Below are 17,830 nucleotides of genomic sequence, written 5' to 3'. Positions count from 1 at the left end.
CACCATTTATCTACAGAAATATGCAGCTGCTACCTGAGCCTCCCAGAATTAGGTGAGGAAAGAACACAGAGTAAGAAATGCAGATGCTGAGGAAACAAAAAATCTGGGAATGTGTTGTCTTGTTTTTTAAGTTCTTCTAAGTCTTCTCATGTTTACGTTCTTGTAACAAACTTTCTTACGCACTTTTCTGTAAATACTTATAATTTTGCATTCTTTTCTGAAAAAAGAAAAATTTAATGAACTTTTAGTTTGTCCAGTGTCATTGGAGAGGTAGCGCCGTCACCCTCCAATCCGCTTTTGAAAACCTATTGAGAGGAATAGTGGATTTGTCTTTCCAAACAAGCTGTGGGTCTGCTGGGAGATAAAACCAGCACTGGGAGAGAAAAGAAACAATGGGAAGGATTCCACTGATTGAGGAATGGAAAAAGATCTTTGCTTTTACAAATAAACTTTTAGGTTTGCTGATAAAGGAAATTAGACATTGAGAGATGAAAGAAACAATGGGGAAGAAAAACTCCTAAATTCCATAAGAATTAAAAATTAAAAGGGAGGGTTGTACATTAGAGGGAAACTTTTGGGAAATCTTTGGTCTCAGGCATTCTGGGCAGTCTGTACCTCTCAAGTACCTCAGCCAATGGGGAAAGAGAGAAGGGAAAAGAGGCTGGGAAATTGGGATAAAAGGAGTCTGCATCCTCCAAAAATTTGAGAGATCCCAGGGGAATGCCCCATGGCCTCTCCCTTTATTCCAATAAAGTAAAAGGACTCCTCTGTCTCCTTTTTGGACATAAACCTCTGGTGTTTGTGGATTAATTTTCCTAACACTATAAATGTTAAAGTCAGAAATTAAACACCCTTCTTTTTACCTTAAAAATTCCAGTATCCACATTATTTTATTCCCTATCCTATAACAACAGGAATGCTTTTGTATCAACTTGTGTGTGCCACTCACTGAGATGAGAGCTCCCAGCCTGATTCTGGGGACACTTGCCAGGCTGTGGCAGTGGGTTAAGTGTGGGGCTGCAATTTCTGTAACAATTTCTGTAACAAAGGCTCCTCTTGTCCCTGCAGTTTTACGGGAACCCTATACAGTCCGTGTGGAGGACCAGAAAGCCATGAGAGGCAATGTAGCAGTGTTCAAGTGCATTATCCCCTCCTCTGTGGAGGCATACATCACTGTTGTCTCATGGGAGAAAGACACAGTCTCGCTTGTCTCAGGTAGGCTCTTATGGAGTTTTATTTTTGTTTTTCCCAGCTGGCAATGGCAGAGATGTATTGTGTTTGCAGAGTGCCCGACAGCAGAAGGAATGATGAATCTGAGTCCATGATCTCAGAAGGCTAATTTATTGTTTTATGATACTGTATTATATTAAAGAATACTAAACGATGCTATACTAAAGAATACAGAAAGGATACAGACAGAAGGCTAAAAGATAATAATGAAAACTCGTGACTCTTTCCAGAGTCCCATCACAGCTTGGCCCCGATTGGCCAAAGAGCCAAAACAACTCACACCAGAATCCAATCAGGCAATCACCTGTGGGTAAACAATCTCCAAACACATTCCACATGAGCAAAACAGAGGGGAATCAAATGAGATAATATTGTTTTCATTTTTCTGTGATGCTTCTCATCTTCCTAGGAGGAAAATCCTGGGCAAAGGGATTTTTCAGAAAATATGAATGTGACAGAGATGTTTCCTGTTTCTTTTTTTTTCCCTCCCAAATGCCTGATGTTTGCTTTGGTCCAATTATAACTGAGTGGGATGTCATCCTCCCAGTTGCTGCATCTCCGTGACTCTGTGTGTGTGACATGAAGGCTTCAGACAGCCCTGCTTTTCTAGCCTGCTTGAGGGGAAAATAACATGGTTTTTGTTTTATACCAGACATAAAACCAGCTTTCAGGTGCTGTGGCAGTGGGTTTGCATTTTAACTTTGATAAAGAGCTCCTGCATGCCAAGGAAATTCATGTGTCATAAACATGTGCTGGGTTGTAATTGTTTTTAGTAGTGGTGTTACTCATGGATTAGAAGAAATCCCGAGTCTAAATTAGTTTGGTTATGTTTAAATGAGGTATGTAATCAATATTTATAGTTTCAGAGCATTTTAATCCCAAATATCTTCACAGATAACAGTGGAGGCTTAAGCACTGCCATAAGCTGAACATATTGAAGTGAAAAAATCTGTACTAAAGCAGTTATGTGCATTAATCTATTTACTGACAGAGGGAGAAAATGTGAGGCATTGTTCAGGAATTTGGGCAAAGAAAATCTAACATTTTAAAGCATAAATATTGTAAGAAATTAATGGGAGAACAAATAGGTAGGAGAAATATTTTCAGTATAGTACATATCTGAATTATATATAATGCAGAGTGCAGCTGTTGTTGCACATACAAATGATTTATGTGTGCAGAAATTGGAAATGTATTGTTCCAGGGCTGTTGCAGAATGGGAAAAAATAGTTTGAGTTAAATGTTGTACAGTCTACTCAGGAATATCTTTGTGTTTATGATGCTCAAGCATGTGGAAATGTTTCTGTACACCTCCTCAGTATATTAATAATTTTTATTTTCTGGCAAATTGTGTCATTGATGGCAATACTTGTGTCTCCATATGGCTCATATTATAGATTTAATTTCTCTCCATGTTTTATTGATTCCTGACATCTCCTTGAAATATTTTTCTCCAAAATTATAATTCAAAGACATTTCTAAGCATTTGGTAGATATTTAAACACCATGTAACTGATGATCAGTTGTTCTATGTTGCACTGTCTAAGCTTGGTAAATTCACTTCCTTATTATGCTCTTGGATTTTGATAATATCATAATTTTTTGTCATTGAGCAACTGCAGCTGGGTGTGTTTGCACAAAGAGGTCTGGAATATGTGAATTGCTGGACTCACCTACACTTCAGCCAACACAGGTCAGAGTTGTATTTAAATGCAAAAACCACAGGCTTTCCATTATTCTGTATGTATTGATGCAGAATTATGCTTAAGGTTCTCTAAACTATGATTGCAACTATTTAACACAACAGTGGATGGATGTGTTTATTTTGCTTCATTTTAAAATATTCTGCTATGTGGTGCATGTACATCTGTAGGGGTGAGTCTTGGCTGGAGGAAAAAGCATCAATTTCTTCATGATTAACTACCTTAATTTTTTTTTTCTAAGTTTAAACATTCCCTGTTATAAGAAAATATGTTTTCTGTGGAAACATAGGCTGAGAGGACACAATCGGAATTCCTTCTACCTCTGTGATATCTGAGAGTGACTCAATCCTACCTTCACCCTGGAATCAGGAGTAGGGGACACCCAGGTCTCCTTTTTAGGGAAAAAATATGCCAGCTCTTCAAAACATTATGGCTGCCACTTACAGATAATTTATTTTTTATTAGCTTATATTGGTTTTGATCCCAAATTTTGAGGGAATAAAATGGTGTAATAACATTCAACTATATAGCTCTAAATCTATTTTTTTTTCCTTAATGAACCCTCTGACAATGGTTGACAAGGCTGCAATCACTAAAAATCTATTACAAACTTCAGCAAGTTTCTTATTATCTCACAACCACTCAATTCTGCAGTTGGGAACTTAAATGAAAATAAAACATAGTTCATTAGAACAGATGCTCTAAAAAAACCCATTTATTGTATTTTTTTTAGTGTGCAAGACCAGATTCTTTGGTCTTGCACATAGGAAAGTACTGGAAGCTATTAAGTACTGGAAAATATTAAATATTTTCTCATATTAAATATAATATGAGAAAATAAATTCTCATTTATTTTCTTTATTTATTCTTCTGAATAACTGATGTATTAGTTATTCATTAACATCTTCAAAAAGGACAGCCAGCTTGAGGGAAAACCTCTACTGTAAAAGGAAAGGATATAATCATAGTTATAATGATACATATAATATATTTATATATAGGATAATATGTAATATGTATTATAGTTATATACTTATAAATAAATTTGAGAGAAATACTTTTCATGGTTTGAAGACGACAAAGTTTTTGTGGGAGAAAAAAAGGTAGTATTTACTTGAAAAGTAAGAAAAGCAAAGAGAAAAAGGAAGTGTGTGAGTGGTGAGGATAAAGATGAGAACATTTTCTGAAGGGAGCTGCCAAGAAAGATGGGGAGAGACTTTTTACCAGGGATGGAGTGACAGGACAAAGGGGAATGGCTTCAAATCTGTCCGAGAGCAGGTTTAGACTGGGTATTAGGGAGAAATTCTTTACTGTGAGGGTGGTGAGGGCTTGGAACAGATTTCCCAGAGCAGCTGGGGCTGCCCCTGGATCCCAAGGTCAGGTTGGACATTGAGCTTGGAGCAGCCTGGGACAGGGGAAGGTGTCCCTGCCATGGCAAGGGTGGCACTGGGTGGGCTTTCAGATCCCCTCCAACCCAAACCATTCTCTGATTCTTTCATTTCCACTGAGATGATACAACCATTTCAAACAGAAGCCAGAGAAGATTTTTTTTTCTTTCCTGAAGGACTTAAACCCTGATGCAATTCTTCCAACAACAACCTAGAGTAAATATTTCATCTACCTGTCTATCTGTAGACCCATTGTGACTATGAGGATAGAGAGATCTGGAGATGTAAGATGTGCCAGAATCCTTCCTTCCTTCCCTCCTTCCTTCCTTCCTTCCCTCCTTCCTTCCTTCCTTCCCTCCTTCCTTCCTTCCTTCCCTCCTTCCTTCCTTCCTTCCCTCCTTCCTTCCTTCCTTCCCTCCTTCCTTCCTTCCTTCCCTCCTTCCTTCCTTCCTTCCCTCCTTCCTTCCTTCCTTCCTCTTCCTTCTTTCCTTTCCTTTCTTTTGTAATATTAAAAAAAAAACCCCAAAAGCACAATGTTTTTACCTTTCTAGGGTAAAAAGATCTTGCCATTTTAGAAAGAGAATTTTAGAAGGGTGTCCCTTTATTAAAACTGTACAATGTTTTTGGTCTTGCCACAGTGTGCTATCCTGGTCATATCTGTGTATTTGTTTTCAGGGAGCACAGTGATGTCCACAGAAATCCAAGTGTGTAATAAATACAGCTGCGCAAGAGCATCTTCTGTTTCCTGGCTGCAATTTCATGTCGTGCCTGCAGGTTATTGCAAAGTAATTGGGAGTTGAAACATATTAAGACCTATTACCAGAGCTTTTCCAGGGAGTTCCCCAATAAATCACCCTCCATGTTCAATAAAGGGGATGGTGCCCATGTTTGGAGCCAGAAATACCAATTTTTGTGACGTTTCCATGTGCAGCCTGGAAAGGTGTTCAGGGTCTTGTCTGTCTGTTAGGAAACAGTTCCAGAATTGGGGTTTTGCTCCTACACTTTTTCTTCTGATATGACAACAAACCTGAGGCTACAAAGCTTTTACATGGTCTCCTCTAGGGGCAGAGGTACAAGAAAAAAATTTTAGACCATTAAAAAACCTATTATTTGGGTGAATCTATTTTGAGGAAAAGCGGAAAAAACTGAGCTCCAACAGCAAATACAGAGAAAGCTTTTCATACTGGAAAACTCCATTGTGAGTAATAATGGTGAGATGGCATATTCTGCTCTCTCCACTGGACACAGCTGTTTAACAATCAGACTTTGCAGTGGCATCTGACAAGCTCTGAAGTGTCAGCAAAATTAAGGATTGATGGTAACTCTGACAAGTCTCAAGGGGCTCACAAAGTGCAGGTAAACTGCTGTACCAAGTTCTGCAGCTGCAGCTACAGGGTTTCTTTTCCGAAAATCCTTCTTTTCTGAAAAATTTTGCATTGTTAGTTGACTTGAAACCGTCTGAAATTAATTTGAATTATAATAGGGAGAGCAAGGCAGTGCAGTTTGCTCTTGTACCTGTAACCAAATCCTACATGTTTTCATTAAGGGCAGTAAACATGAAATCTTAAATCAGCCTAGAGCATTGTGTTCATCCTAGAATCACCCTAGAATATCTGATGCATAGCTGCACATGGCTTGCTCAAAGGTCAAACTTCTTTTCCCCCTTCCTGCTTTTCTTCACAAACCATTTCTAAAGAAAAGAGACTTTTGGAATCAGCTTTATGCTGACCTTGTGACCACTGAAAGCAGATTAAGCCCTACAGGACCAGAGAGCTGAGCAAAGCTGAGTTTTTTTGTAATAAAATCCCCAAAAAATAATAATAAAAAATAATAATAAAAAATAATAAACCCAAGGGACAATAGGAAAGTAAAACGCCACAGCACGGACTGTGCTTCTGCTCCTGTTGAGCAACTGCAAGACAAAGGGGAGTCAAGTGCTTGGCTCATTTCTTCTTCACACACTGAACTGTGAAGCTGGACTAGAAAGGAAAGTGAAATAACTGCTGATTGGGCTGTGCCCAGGTGAAAGCACAGAGCAGAACCCACTCATGTCTTAATTAGTCCCAGGGAGAGCAAAGGATGGGTGTGGTTAGAGCAGGAGGGATTACTGGGAGTGAAGGTCAGTGTAAGGGATCAGCAAAGAGAGAGGAGCAGAATGAGGAATGGATGTAAACAAAGCCCGAAGAATTAACTTGGGTCTGTCACTGCACTCTGTATTTCTGTTAGGGATGCCTCCTCTCCTGATCCTGATAAGTGCCAGGGATTTTGAGTGTTTCTGTGTTTCTGAACAGTGCCAAGAGCAGGATCATAAGTAGGTTCGTGCCCCGACCTTTCTGAATTCCCATTTTCCTGTCTAATGACACACCATGCAAGAATCTCTCTGATTTACACATGGACTGTGACTGCTTCAAATAAAAAAAAATATAGAAAAGGGGAGAGAGAGATAACAGCAGCTGTGCACAGTGGCATATTTGAGTGTGCACGGGCAGAACAGCAGCTCTGAGGAAAGGTGGGTGAGCATGGATGGAATGTGGTTCCCTGAAGGAGCCCTGTGATTGACATGCTGGTGACAAGTGATGAGCCTTCCAGCCAGCCTCCTTCCCATCAGCCAGGAATTAGTCACACTGGACCACAGCTTGAGGAGTGTCACTGATGTACACTGACCTACATTTGGCCTAATGAATTGCATTATTTATTTACACACAGTTCCTCGAGACTCTTCTTTAAACTACTCGGGGGCTCTTGGATCCCTTTCTGCACAAAGGGCTTTTCTGAGGGCTCTGGCTGGCAATCAGCAGCCAGAGTTTGCCAGGAGTTATCACGTGGTGACGTCTGAAACACAGCACTGCAGCTTTGGGCTCTGCAGGGCATTGTTGAATGCCCAGCATTCAACAAATCATTGCTATTAAAGAGCCATTATGATGGGAACACTCAATTCAGAAAGGTTTGGCTTTTGGTTTGGTTTTGTTTTGGGGTTTTTGGGGCTTTTCTTGGTCTTTTTTGGGGGGGTTGATAAATCTCAGTTTTGAGGAGGGTTTTTCTGTTGGGTTTTTTTTTTCCTTTTTTTAATTGGCTTGAGTTCTATTTAAGGACTTCTTGATTAAAATACTTTTTTTACTGAATTTATGACTTTTTTCATTCACACTTACTATGAGCAAGCTTCATGGATTATTTAAAACTAAATACTCAGAGGAATTTTCTCAAAGACAGTCCTCCTCCCACAGATAAAGTGCTACTAAATTAGATTGATGAATGAACATCTTATTATTTCTTTTGAAGTAAAAAAAAATCAAAAGTTATTATAACTATTTTCATAATAACACAAAAACATCTTTCAGTGGGCCTACCCTGAACAGTCCAAAGCAGCTTTGGGCTTTGGAGATTACAGCAAGGGCTCAGTTTGCACTGGTTTTTCAGACACAAGGTTTGTACATAGTGCAAGAAAAAACTGGTCCTGTGTGAAGTCCTGAATTCCTGATCAGAATTAGAATATTGCTGGTGACCACAGGGATTAAGTGCAGCCCTTTGACTGAGGCTGGCTCTAGTAGAGATGAGCAGTGACGTTTCCTGCTTTGCTTTGATGTCAGTGCTTAACCACAGCTGCCAAAACCCAAGCATTCAACATATACTTAACCTATGTCCCTGAATGCTCTACATGCAAGATTTCTTCTGGTTCCAGGTGGAGTGAGATAAAGATTACTTTTTTTTTTAATGATTAAATATTAGCAACATATATAAAATTTTAATACATCTGCATGCAAACTGCCTTCTACCAAAACCATGTCAGTGAGGTTTAATTCTTCTCTTCAGAGTTGTATCAGCACTCAGAAAGTACAGCAGGCAAATCTCTCCCTGTGCTGAACTTCCTCCACTCCCTGGAAAGCTGATGGGAGCAGCATTCAGCCACGCTCAGGTCAGGCTGCAGGTTTGCTGTTCCAGTAATGTGTTTTCTGAGCTTCCTAAAGTGCACTTGCCCATCTCTAAAGACAATATATTGCTTCCTCACTTTCCCTTTCAGCGAGGTTATTTTCCTGAGGGACCTAGGGAAAAAATTATTTACTGCATTATTTAAGGAATGTCTAGTTTTCCACGTTTTTCCTGAGAGCTCTGCTCTTTTAAGAGGACAGTATCTTATAACACCAGAAAGTGGAGATGGTAAAAAATTAGCACTTTCTGCTTGTGCAAACAATTTTCACACTTTCCTCTGTCTGATGAATGAAAATTGTAACTGAGTGAGGCCACATACTTCAAACAGTTCACTGAAGGAAATTATAATTAACACGCAAAAGGACAAGAGGAAATGGCTTCAAGATGTGCCAGGGGAGATTTAGGTTGGGTATTGGGAAAAATTTCTTCCCTGGGAGGATGGTCAGAACAGACTGCTCAGGGAAGTGATGGAATTGCCACCCCTGGAAGTGCTAAAACCACACCTGAATTTGGTACTTAGGGAGAAGGATTAAATGTTGGACTCAGTGATCTCAGAGGTCTTTTCCAACCTAACCCATTCCTCTGTCTTCTCTGGGCTCCATTTTTGTTTCCTATTCTATTACATTGGAGTATTTTGATTGGGTGAATAATTTAAAAGTTATTTTGCTGGTATGGGTAGCATTGGGTGCAAGGATTTCAACAGCCTGGTGGGAGTCAGGAGTTGGGAGCCACTTGAGGAGGAGATGAAGATGGAAAGCGTCTGATCCACTTGTCAAAAAATCACTTTTTGGTAGCACAGAGGAAAGTGAGCGATGTGTTTGTAGCACAGGAGTGGTTTCTGATCATTTACTTCCCAGCACAGGGAAGTGAAGTGCAGTGTTAACATCACAGAGAGTAGGATTTCCCTGCAGAGGGAACGTGTGGATTTTCCTCAGTGTCACTGGACATTTTGGCTGGTCTGAGGGCAGAGAACAATGGTGGCTGTTTGTGAGAGATGGAGGAGAAAAATATCTCTGAGTGGGATGGTTAAAATCCAGAAAGTCAAAATTTGCTTGGTCTCATCATACCCAGCAATTTTAATTCTAATGGGATTCACAAATAGGAGCAGTGGCTTTGACATTTCAGTAACAAAGCATGTCTGGGAGAAAAGTGTATCATAATTTACTTTCTGTTGCTGCTGAGTTTTGGGCAGCCCTTCATTTCCATCAATGGGAGGGACTCTTCCCTCTTCTCACTTTAAAACGAACCAAAATAAAAAACCCAAAAAAAACAACCCCTGAATCCTCATTCTCAAATTTTTTTGCCTCAACTCTTTAATTTATTTCCTCTCTACTTAAATTAAAGCATGTAAAAAACTTGATTGGATTCAGGTCCCCTTTAGAATTGCTTTTGCCTTCTTGAGAATTAAACAGAGAGACAGAGAGGATTGCAAATCTGCTTCTGTGTAAATGCTTCCAATATTTATTTTTTTATGATTTATGCCCTTCTCTCTCTTTCCATCTCTGTATCCATCAGTGTGTGTATACATATACATATATATTTTTATAGATATATATATATATATACACACACACACAGATATATGGCCACTTATCACATCTCTCCATGGGCCTGAGGCTCTGTTGGACCATGCATAACATTATCCAATCTGATGCCCAAACTGTTCTGTTTTACCACCTTGTTATTGATGTTGCCAGTCATGAAGAGGTTTCTTTCAGCCTGGCTGAATTCAGTGACACAGTTCGCCTTTCACTGGAAATATCTGTGTCACATTATTTTCTCTCCAGATGTGCTTGAAATTTCTTTCATTTTCCTGGGTGAAACCCCATTTTATCGCCTGGCCAGCTTTTTCCAGCCCTCATGGTTTCTGTAATATTAATTCTCTCTGGGGCTTGAAGAGCCTTCAAATAAATATGGCCTGCATTTAAATGAACTTGATGTTTACCAGCTCTTTATTAAAGGTGAAATAGGAGCAGACTGACTGCTAACCTTCCCAGGTGCTCACTCAACATTCTCCCATTTTGCCTTTGCTGTTATTTTACCATTCTTCAGGCAGTTTTTTTGGTTCATAGATATTTTCTTGAATACTTAAGGCAATATTTTTCTCTCTTTGGTTTAATTGCATGATTTGGGGTGGGGGTGTCTGATTTTATAGACAGCAAAGCTCAGATTTGGTATCAAAATTCTACAAACAGGTATCAAAATTCTACATTGATGAAACAGTGTGCTGCTTTTAGATCCAGTTTTATGATTTATTTTCATTTTTGCTGTTTGAAATAGCGGTTGTAGCATTTTTCTCTTCCTTATAAATCTGCCATGCCAGGAGCTTGTGATCTTGTCACCTTGCTGAGCAGCAGTGGATAAGTAGGTGACCACACCAAGCACTGTGTGCATGAGGTTCCCCATCAAAACCCAGCCCAACCTGAGCAAACACCAACGAGCTGTGACAGCTTTGATGTGAGGGGACAAAATTGATGCATGAGATTCATTTTAATGAGTGTGTGCCTCGCCACTGGGAATCCTTTAAGTCCACCTGGTTTAGCTGCACTCTGAGGGGAGCAGAATGGCAAAACTGCCACCAGCTGTGGTTTTCAGGTTATTTTTAATACATCCAAAGAGATATCTACAGGTGACATCTGGGAAAAAAAAACCAAACAAACAGGAACAGAATATTCTATTGTTGTGTGTTGTACCAGGTAACTGATTTCAATTAAAACATCATTGTGGAGCACAGTGCTACTAAGTTGATAAATCCACATTTTTTTAGGGCTGTAGATGCTCACACAATGCTCATTTGGTTTGTGCTCCCTGTCAAGAGTCCAATTTTAATTGAGAGGCTCATTAGAAGAATGACTCATTAGAAGGAATTGGAGGTGCCTGTCTGATAGGGCTTTGTTTCATTTGCTGTGACATCAGTGTTGTACCTGGGCTGCTGATCTGGAAAGGCACATTTTAATTGCATGTGTGTTTTCCCTTTGGAGGAAGGTTATGATGGAGGCCAGGTGACCTTTTAGTCAGAATCAAGTGAAATTTAAAGCCTGTGATCTGGTGTGTGAGCTCAAGCTGTGCTGGGGCAGATGCTCTGTCCTGATGCAGAGAGGCAGTAGATGCAGAATCTAAACATTTTATGTTGTGAGCAGTTGCCAAAAACACCTAGAAAACGTAAAACCAGTGAATTTTTTGTAAGAATGAGAGCAAAGAAAAAAGATAAAATTGTTTATGTGTTCTCTACCACCACCAAAATTACATTATAATTGCAATTACAGATATTTTTCACAGCAAAAATAGCCTACCAGGAGTTTTTTTCTTTTCTTTTCTTTTTTTTTTTTTGGTTTAAAATAAGTCCTGCATGTTCTTGCCATGCACTCGAGCACTGGTGGTGTTGAATGAGTTGAAATGTTTCCTGTGGGCCATTGGAGACCAACGTGATGCCAACGCTTTCAGCTGCCAGAGGAGTGTGATCCACAGAGACCTGTCAACAAAAGCAGGTCAACAGGATTGAGCAAGGCAAAAAAAAATCAATAAATCTTTGAATTAATCATGCAGCTGCCAGGGAGAATTATGGGTGTATGAAATGAAGGCTGTAGGTATATATCTATGGCAACTTATTCTCTCCTACCTCATTGTGTCCTTTTCTGTGCCTGCAGGTTTTCCTTCCCTGCTGCCATCTGAAAGGCTCTGTGTTTATTTGGGTACATTCATGGATTACTTACGGTTCATTTTAAAGTAACCAACTTGGTTTTGATTACAGAAATTCCCCTTTTCTTCCTCTCTGTCTGCACTGTCACCTTTCTCACCGTTGTGTGCGCTCAGTGTGAATTAATCCTGGGATTTCACCTCCAGGATTGCACATCTTGCGCAGTGAATTGGACTGAAAGCCACTGCTGCCTGGGTGAACAGAGGAGTTAAAAATTCATGTCAGTGCTGCAGGTGAGGGGACACCCTTGTGAGCCCTTCTGCAGCAGCAGGGCTGGGGAAGGAGCCCTGTGTGACCGTGTTCACAGGGGTCTTAGGATGAGGGAAGAGACGAGGATCTGACTCCATGTTTCAGAAGGCTTGATTTATTATTTTATGATACATACTATATTTAAACTATACTAAAAGAATAGAAGAAAGGATTTCATCAGAAGGCTAGCTAAGAATAGAAAAAAGGAATCATAACAAAGGCTTGTGTCTTGGACAGAGAGTCTGAGCCAGCTGACTGTGATTGGCCATTAATTAGAAAAAATCAACATGGGCCAATCAAAGATGCACCTGTTGCATTCCACAGCAGCAGATAACCATTGGCTACATTTTGTTCCTGAGGCCTCTCAGCTTCTCAGGAGGAAAAATCCTAAGGAAAGGATTTTCCATAAAAGATGTCTGCGACAGCCCTGGTCCAGCTCTTCCTCCCTGGGTGATGCCCAACTCTTCCTCACAGGCAGATATGCCCACTGAACAGCCCTGCCAAGGGGGGATGCTTCACACCCTGCTCCCTGAAGCTGGGATGCAGCCATGGGGAATTAAAAGGGCAGCTTGAGGCAGCAATTTGACCATGGGACATGCTTGGGAGGGATGTGTGGAACTGAGAATTCAGAGGTGCATCCCGTGGGTATCTCTGATTTCAGCTCTGGGCTTTGGTTTCATTCTCTCCTCCTCCTCCTCCTCTCCTCCAAAGGATTTGTCTCTCATTGCAGGGCCCTGGAGGGATTGTTCTCTCCATCTTCCCCATGTGATTGTTCTCTCCAGCTTCCCCATGCAAACCTCGAGTGTTTTAGTGCTGCAGCTTCTGGGCTGGCAGCAAGAGAGGATGGGGAAATGAATACCTTGGCATCTTTAAATCTTTGTTTCTGCTGCAGATGATGCAGAGGTCCCTCCTCTGTGCCCAGCTCAGCTCTCCAGCTGCAGAACTTGGTCCTGCACCATGCCAAGGATGCCTCCTTGGCTCCCTGCCCGGGGATCAATGCTGGCTCTCTTCCAGCTGGGGTGCAGCCCAGTACGGGAGGCTCACTCTCACTGCAAATTCAAATTCATTTTCCTCTTTCATCCAGGGCTTTCTTTGCAAATAGACACCGATATTCATAAAATCCCCAAGAACAATTGCCCTGCTACTTGTGGAAGGTCAGGGCAGGCTCTGTTTGGGGATTACATATTCCAGCTGACATACAGCACTCTTGTTTTTCAATTGCATGCCTGGGGAATTTTCTGTTTCCTAAAGGTTTTTCCCCCCTTCTGCATTAAAACAGAGAATCAAATTCCTGACACGCTCAGAAAATACATTGCAGTCCAGCTGTGGAGGTGATTTTTTAATTTTTGCACTAACAAAGAGACAAATAGATTACAGTTTTCTAGAGGACGCAGAGATTTTTTTCTTCTTTTTTTTTTTTTTTTTTGTCTTTTGTAAAACATCCTGCTGGTTAAGTACCATTGTTTAGTAAACCCACATTTTATTCTTTAGAGAGACATAAACCATAGGAAAGTAACATCTTTTTTCTTCTGATATTTGTCTTGCAACTGATCCTCCAGGCAATACCTGAGTGATAATGATGGAAGAAATATTTCCTTCTGTTCTTTCAGTCTCACATTTGTTTTGTGCCTCCAAGAGTGCAGTTTCTGTACTGAGCACTGAGAATCCTTCCATGTACTCCATTTTCCCATTCAATTTAAAGCTCCTTTTCACAGAACACTGACTAAAATGTATTTGTTTGAAAACTGAAAAGTATTTCTGATATGAAAAAGGAAAAAATGACACCAACTGAAATGCTAAAAATCACCATGTAAATATACACAGCTAGACAGTATTAAAACTCATCTCTTAAATGTGCAAAATATTTTGCAGTTTTGAAAAAATAATAAAACTATGTAGATATTTTCAATTAAAGAAATGCTCATTATATTATTCTAAAATCAAAACATTTCTCTAAAATAACTTTTCAATATAAAATTTAACAAAAATCTCCATAAGCACTGATATTTTTACATGTATGTAAGACATCAGTTGAGAATAAAAATAAAAAATTGAAAATATTGAAAATATTTTGATTTATAGTGTATTTATATATAAATTTTATATATTATACAAATTTATATATTTACAATATAAATATATAATACATAAGTTTATATACTTATATTTGGAATAGAAATAGGAATTTAATGCAAAATAATAAAATGTGGAAGCAGCTGTAGATGTAGTGTAGTGATTAGGGAAAAAAACACAAAGTGGGGATAAAAGAAAACTGAAAAATAAAAAAATGCTAACCTTGAATTGTATTCAAATGGAGAGGTCTTAGAGAAGAATTCAGAGGAATAAGGGGATTGATCATCTACATAATACTTTTTATTCTGCTTAAATGTTTTTTAAGTTCCTAACTGTGCTGGATATCATGAGCTCCTTGTGCTGAAAACAAATAAGACATTAATTTTCTTGGAAAAATTCCATTAGAGCAACAGAAGCAAAGTTGATCTGCTTTTCGAAATGCACATTTATGACGTGCTGAAAGGCAAATTCAGGGCTGGGAAGGCAAAGTGCATCCATAAATAAGAAGTGATGGGATAATGTGTGCTGTGTCACAGCAGCCATTCAGCAGTTTTATAGAAGGGGTGAGGAAAAGAAAACCCCTCTAAATGTCAGCAGCCCAACAAGATCTTGTGAGATGCTCTGTGTGCTTTCAGAAGGGATTTCAGAAAAAGAAGTTATTCACTGGATTTTGGCCTTCCTTTTCTTTCATGCATCTTCTCCTTTTTTGCATGAGCTCTGTTTATTATTAGGATTTCTTTGCCCCCTTATCAATGGTTATTCATAGCACATTTTAGAGCTGACTTGTTTTTCAAGTGCTAAAGAAATTCTGTATCATGAACTCTGTTGAAAATCAAGGGAACCTTTATTTCTGCCTGTTTTGGCATCTCTCTTCCTCTATGAAAAGCCCAAACCCTCTTTTTGGTTAATTGGAATTATCACTCTTGTGATATCTCTTTTTCTCTTTTCCCTCTTTATATTGAGGGAAACATAAAAGCAAAGAATGAGACTTCCTCAGTTTTCTCATTGCAAATCCTCAGGCAGGATCTCCTAAAACCTTATTCTTTCCTTGGATCCATGGTTCCTCTTTATTCCCAAGTACCAAAATATGAAATAAAGGAGGTTAAGTGTGAAATTGGTAGGACTGTTTTATATAATCAGTAATAAACCCACAAACCAGGGCTTCGGATTTCTGTTTGTGCAGCTGTCGTTGCCTTAGACTGGAGTTCCCTGTGTGAGGAGAGGGAAGAGGAAGTTCAGTGGGAGAGCTGGGATAGTTAAACATTGTTTGTCATTAAAAAATGGCTAAAAATAGTTAGCTGAAAAAGATTAAATGTGTTGTCTTTTTTTTTTGGTGCTTTCATTTAGATTTATTTTCTCACCACGTCTGATACCTGCTAATAAACTGTTGGAAGGAATCACAGGAACAGGGGACCATAATTATGACTGCCCTAAATTTTCTGTCTCCACCACTCCCAGACCTTCATGTTGCTTTAATTAATGAAAATTAATTGCATTTAGAATCAAAACTCTCTTCTTCCTTACTATTTTGAAGTGCATCATTCTTTTCTCTCTCTCAGGATTGATATGCTTTGCTGCCAACTACTTTATTAGGAAAAATGTGTATGTTTTTTGGTCAAAAATGCTGTCCTGTTGAAAAAGTTATGTTTCAGCCAAAACAAATAAATAAAAAACTGCAAGGGATGCAGAAAAATCCAGAAGTTTTCCTTTCAATATTTTCAAAATTGCATATTTTCCTCTTTTCATTTCAAAGTGAAAGCTGTTTGAAAATTACCCATGTAATTCTCTAGGAAAAAATAATTTCTTAGGATAAAGAAATTGTGTGGGTTTTTATTGATTTTTTGTTCCATTACCAATCCTAGCAGGTTTTTTTTTTTTGTTTGGTTTTTGGTTGTTTTATTATTTTTTCTTTGTTGTACTCCTTATTTTTTTACTTTCCTCCTTGACTTCCTGTTTTGGGAGAAGGAGTATTTTGAGCTCTATGAACATATGGAAATTAGCAAACTCTGTCACATCCATATAGGATATTTTCTGTGGGAAAGAAATTGCCAGAGCTCAGAAAAATTTTGTGTGTAGCCATTTAACCACACCATTTATCCGGGATGGCCTTCTTAAATAAAATCAATGCTAATTTTGCATTTCCCTAATGGGAGCCTATTAAGCTGAATACACAGGCATTTTTAACCTCAGACACGTTGCAGGGGCAAGTCAGCACTGGATTTAATCTGGTGTATTAATGAGGAACAGGGAAATTCTGTGTCTGGATGACTTGGATCCTGGACTGGGAACATTCAAACACTTCCCTCTCTAACAATTCCCCCAATATCTCTTTTACAGTTATTATGGAGCATCATTTAATGCTTCTGCTCAGGGTTCTTCTCTTCTGGAATTCACAGATGCCCATAAAATAATAATCTGGGTTGCAACTTGGCTCCAAATTATTTTTATTTGAACAGCAAACAATCTATTAGGCCACTAAAGACCTTTCAAGGCAATATGGACAGGAATTTCAAAGCAGTCTGGGCTGGCTGTATGACAGAATTCCATCCGAATAAAATGGAGCAGGAAACTAAAAGATCAGAGAAAGAAAGAGTAGTTTAGATTTATTATGATTTGGGAAGTGGCTTTTTACAAGAAGGAAGAGAGTAATTGAGCTCAGAGTGGAAGAGAGGCAAAATGTGTGGGCAGAAATGAAGTGACTTTGTGCTCCTCACACTGTTCTCCAAATCCCGTTAGTTTTCTGTCCTGTCACCCTGGAAGCATTGGGAGACACTGAGCAGAAGCAATTAGGGCAGGTCTCAGCACAACCAGCTGCCTCTGACACAGTCCAAACGTGGCCATATGTTCCCAAAAGAAGAGGGAACGTTTCTCTCCACTTCTGAAACGCCAGGGGAGAGGTCAAGCCATGAGTGCTGCAGGCTCAGAGGAGCAGGGGATTCAAATAGAGCTGTTTTCCAGTTCAAACCTTTTCATTTGGAGCATGAATATTTAACAATTCACACTTTAATAAAGAAATTAAAAATCCCTACTTCCTTATCCCTACTTCATTTTTTCCTCATCTCCCAGTGTCATTCAGAATAAAAGTCTGAATTTAAAATTTGTAGTAACAAAATAAAATTTGTGGTAACATCGCCCCCACACCCTCGAATTAAGGAAATTTTAGAAATTGCACAACGTCTGCAAATGAGAAATGAGAAGTTGTGGAGGGAAAGGGGTGGGAAGAGCAAACAGTCAAGGTGCTCTGCTGCATTCAGTAACTTAAAGCTGGAAGGGAAAGGTGGGATAAAATCACCACATTATCCAAATTTTCTCCCCCCTTGTGTGTGCATTTTACCTGGAAGAGCAAGTGGGAAGCAATGCTGGACAGGGGCTGAGGAGAATGAATTCATTCTTTCATAATTCATAATTATGAATTAATAAATGATTAAATAATTATTGATTCATAAATTTTTTTTCCCTTTGGTAGCCCTGTGCTGATCCAAAACTTTGTTACCACTCTGTTAAACCAACCTATTTCATCTCCCAGTTCTCTCAGGAAACGAGCAACAGGGTAAGAGGGAATA

The 17,830-nt window shown here is 39.2% G+C and overlaps 1 protein-coding gene across 1 annotated transcript in view; it reads left to right on the top strand.

Annotated features, from left to right (window-relative positions):
- The window catches only part of LOC102035765 (Down syndrome cell adhesion molecule homolog), a 286,600-nt gene that overhangs the window by 69,442 nt on the left and 199,328 nt on the right, over positions 1–17,830 (top strand). Inside the window, exon 3 of the mRNA XM_031064516.1 lies at positions 1,069–1,215. Within this exon, the coding sequence (XP_030920376.1) occupies positions 1,069–1,215 (147 nt within the window). The remainder of the gene's footprint in view (positions 1–1,068; positions 1,216–17,830) is intronic.

This window comes from Geospiza fortis, unplaced genomic scaffold (genome assembly GCF_000277835.1).
Source record: "Geospiza fortis unplaced genomic scaffold, GeoFor_1.0 scaffold784, whole genome shotgun sequence".
Lineage (NCBI taxonomy): Eukaryota > Metazoa > Chordata > Aves > Passeriformes > Thraupidae > Geospiza > Geospiza fortis.
This window is presented reverse-complemented; position numbering and strand designations above follow the sequence as displayed.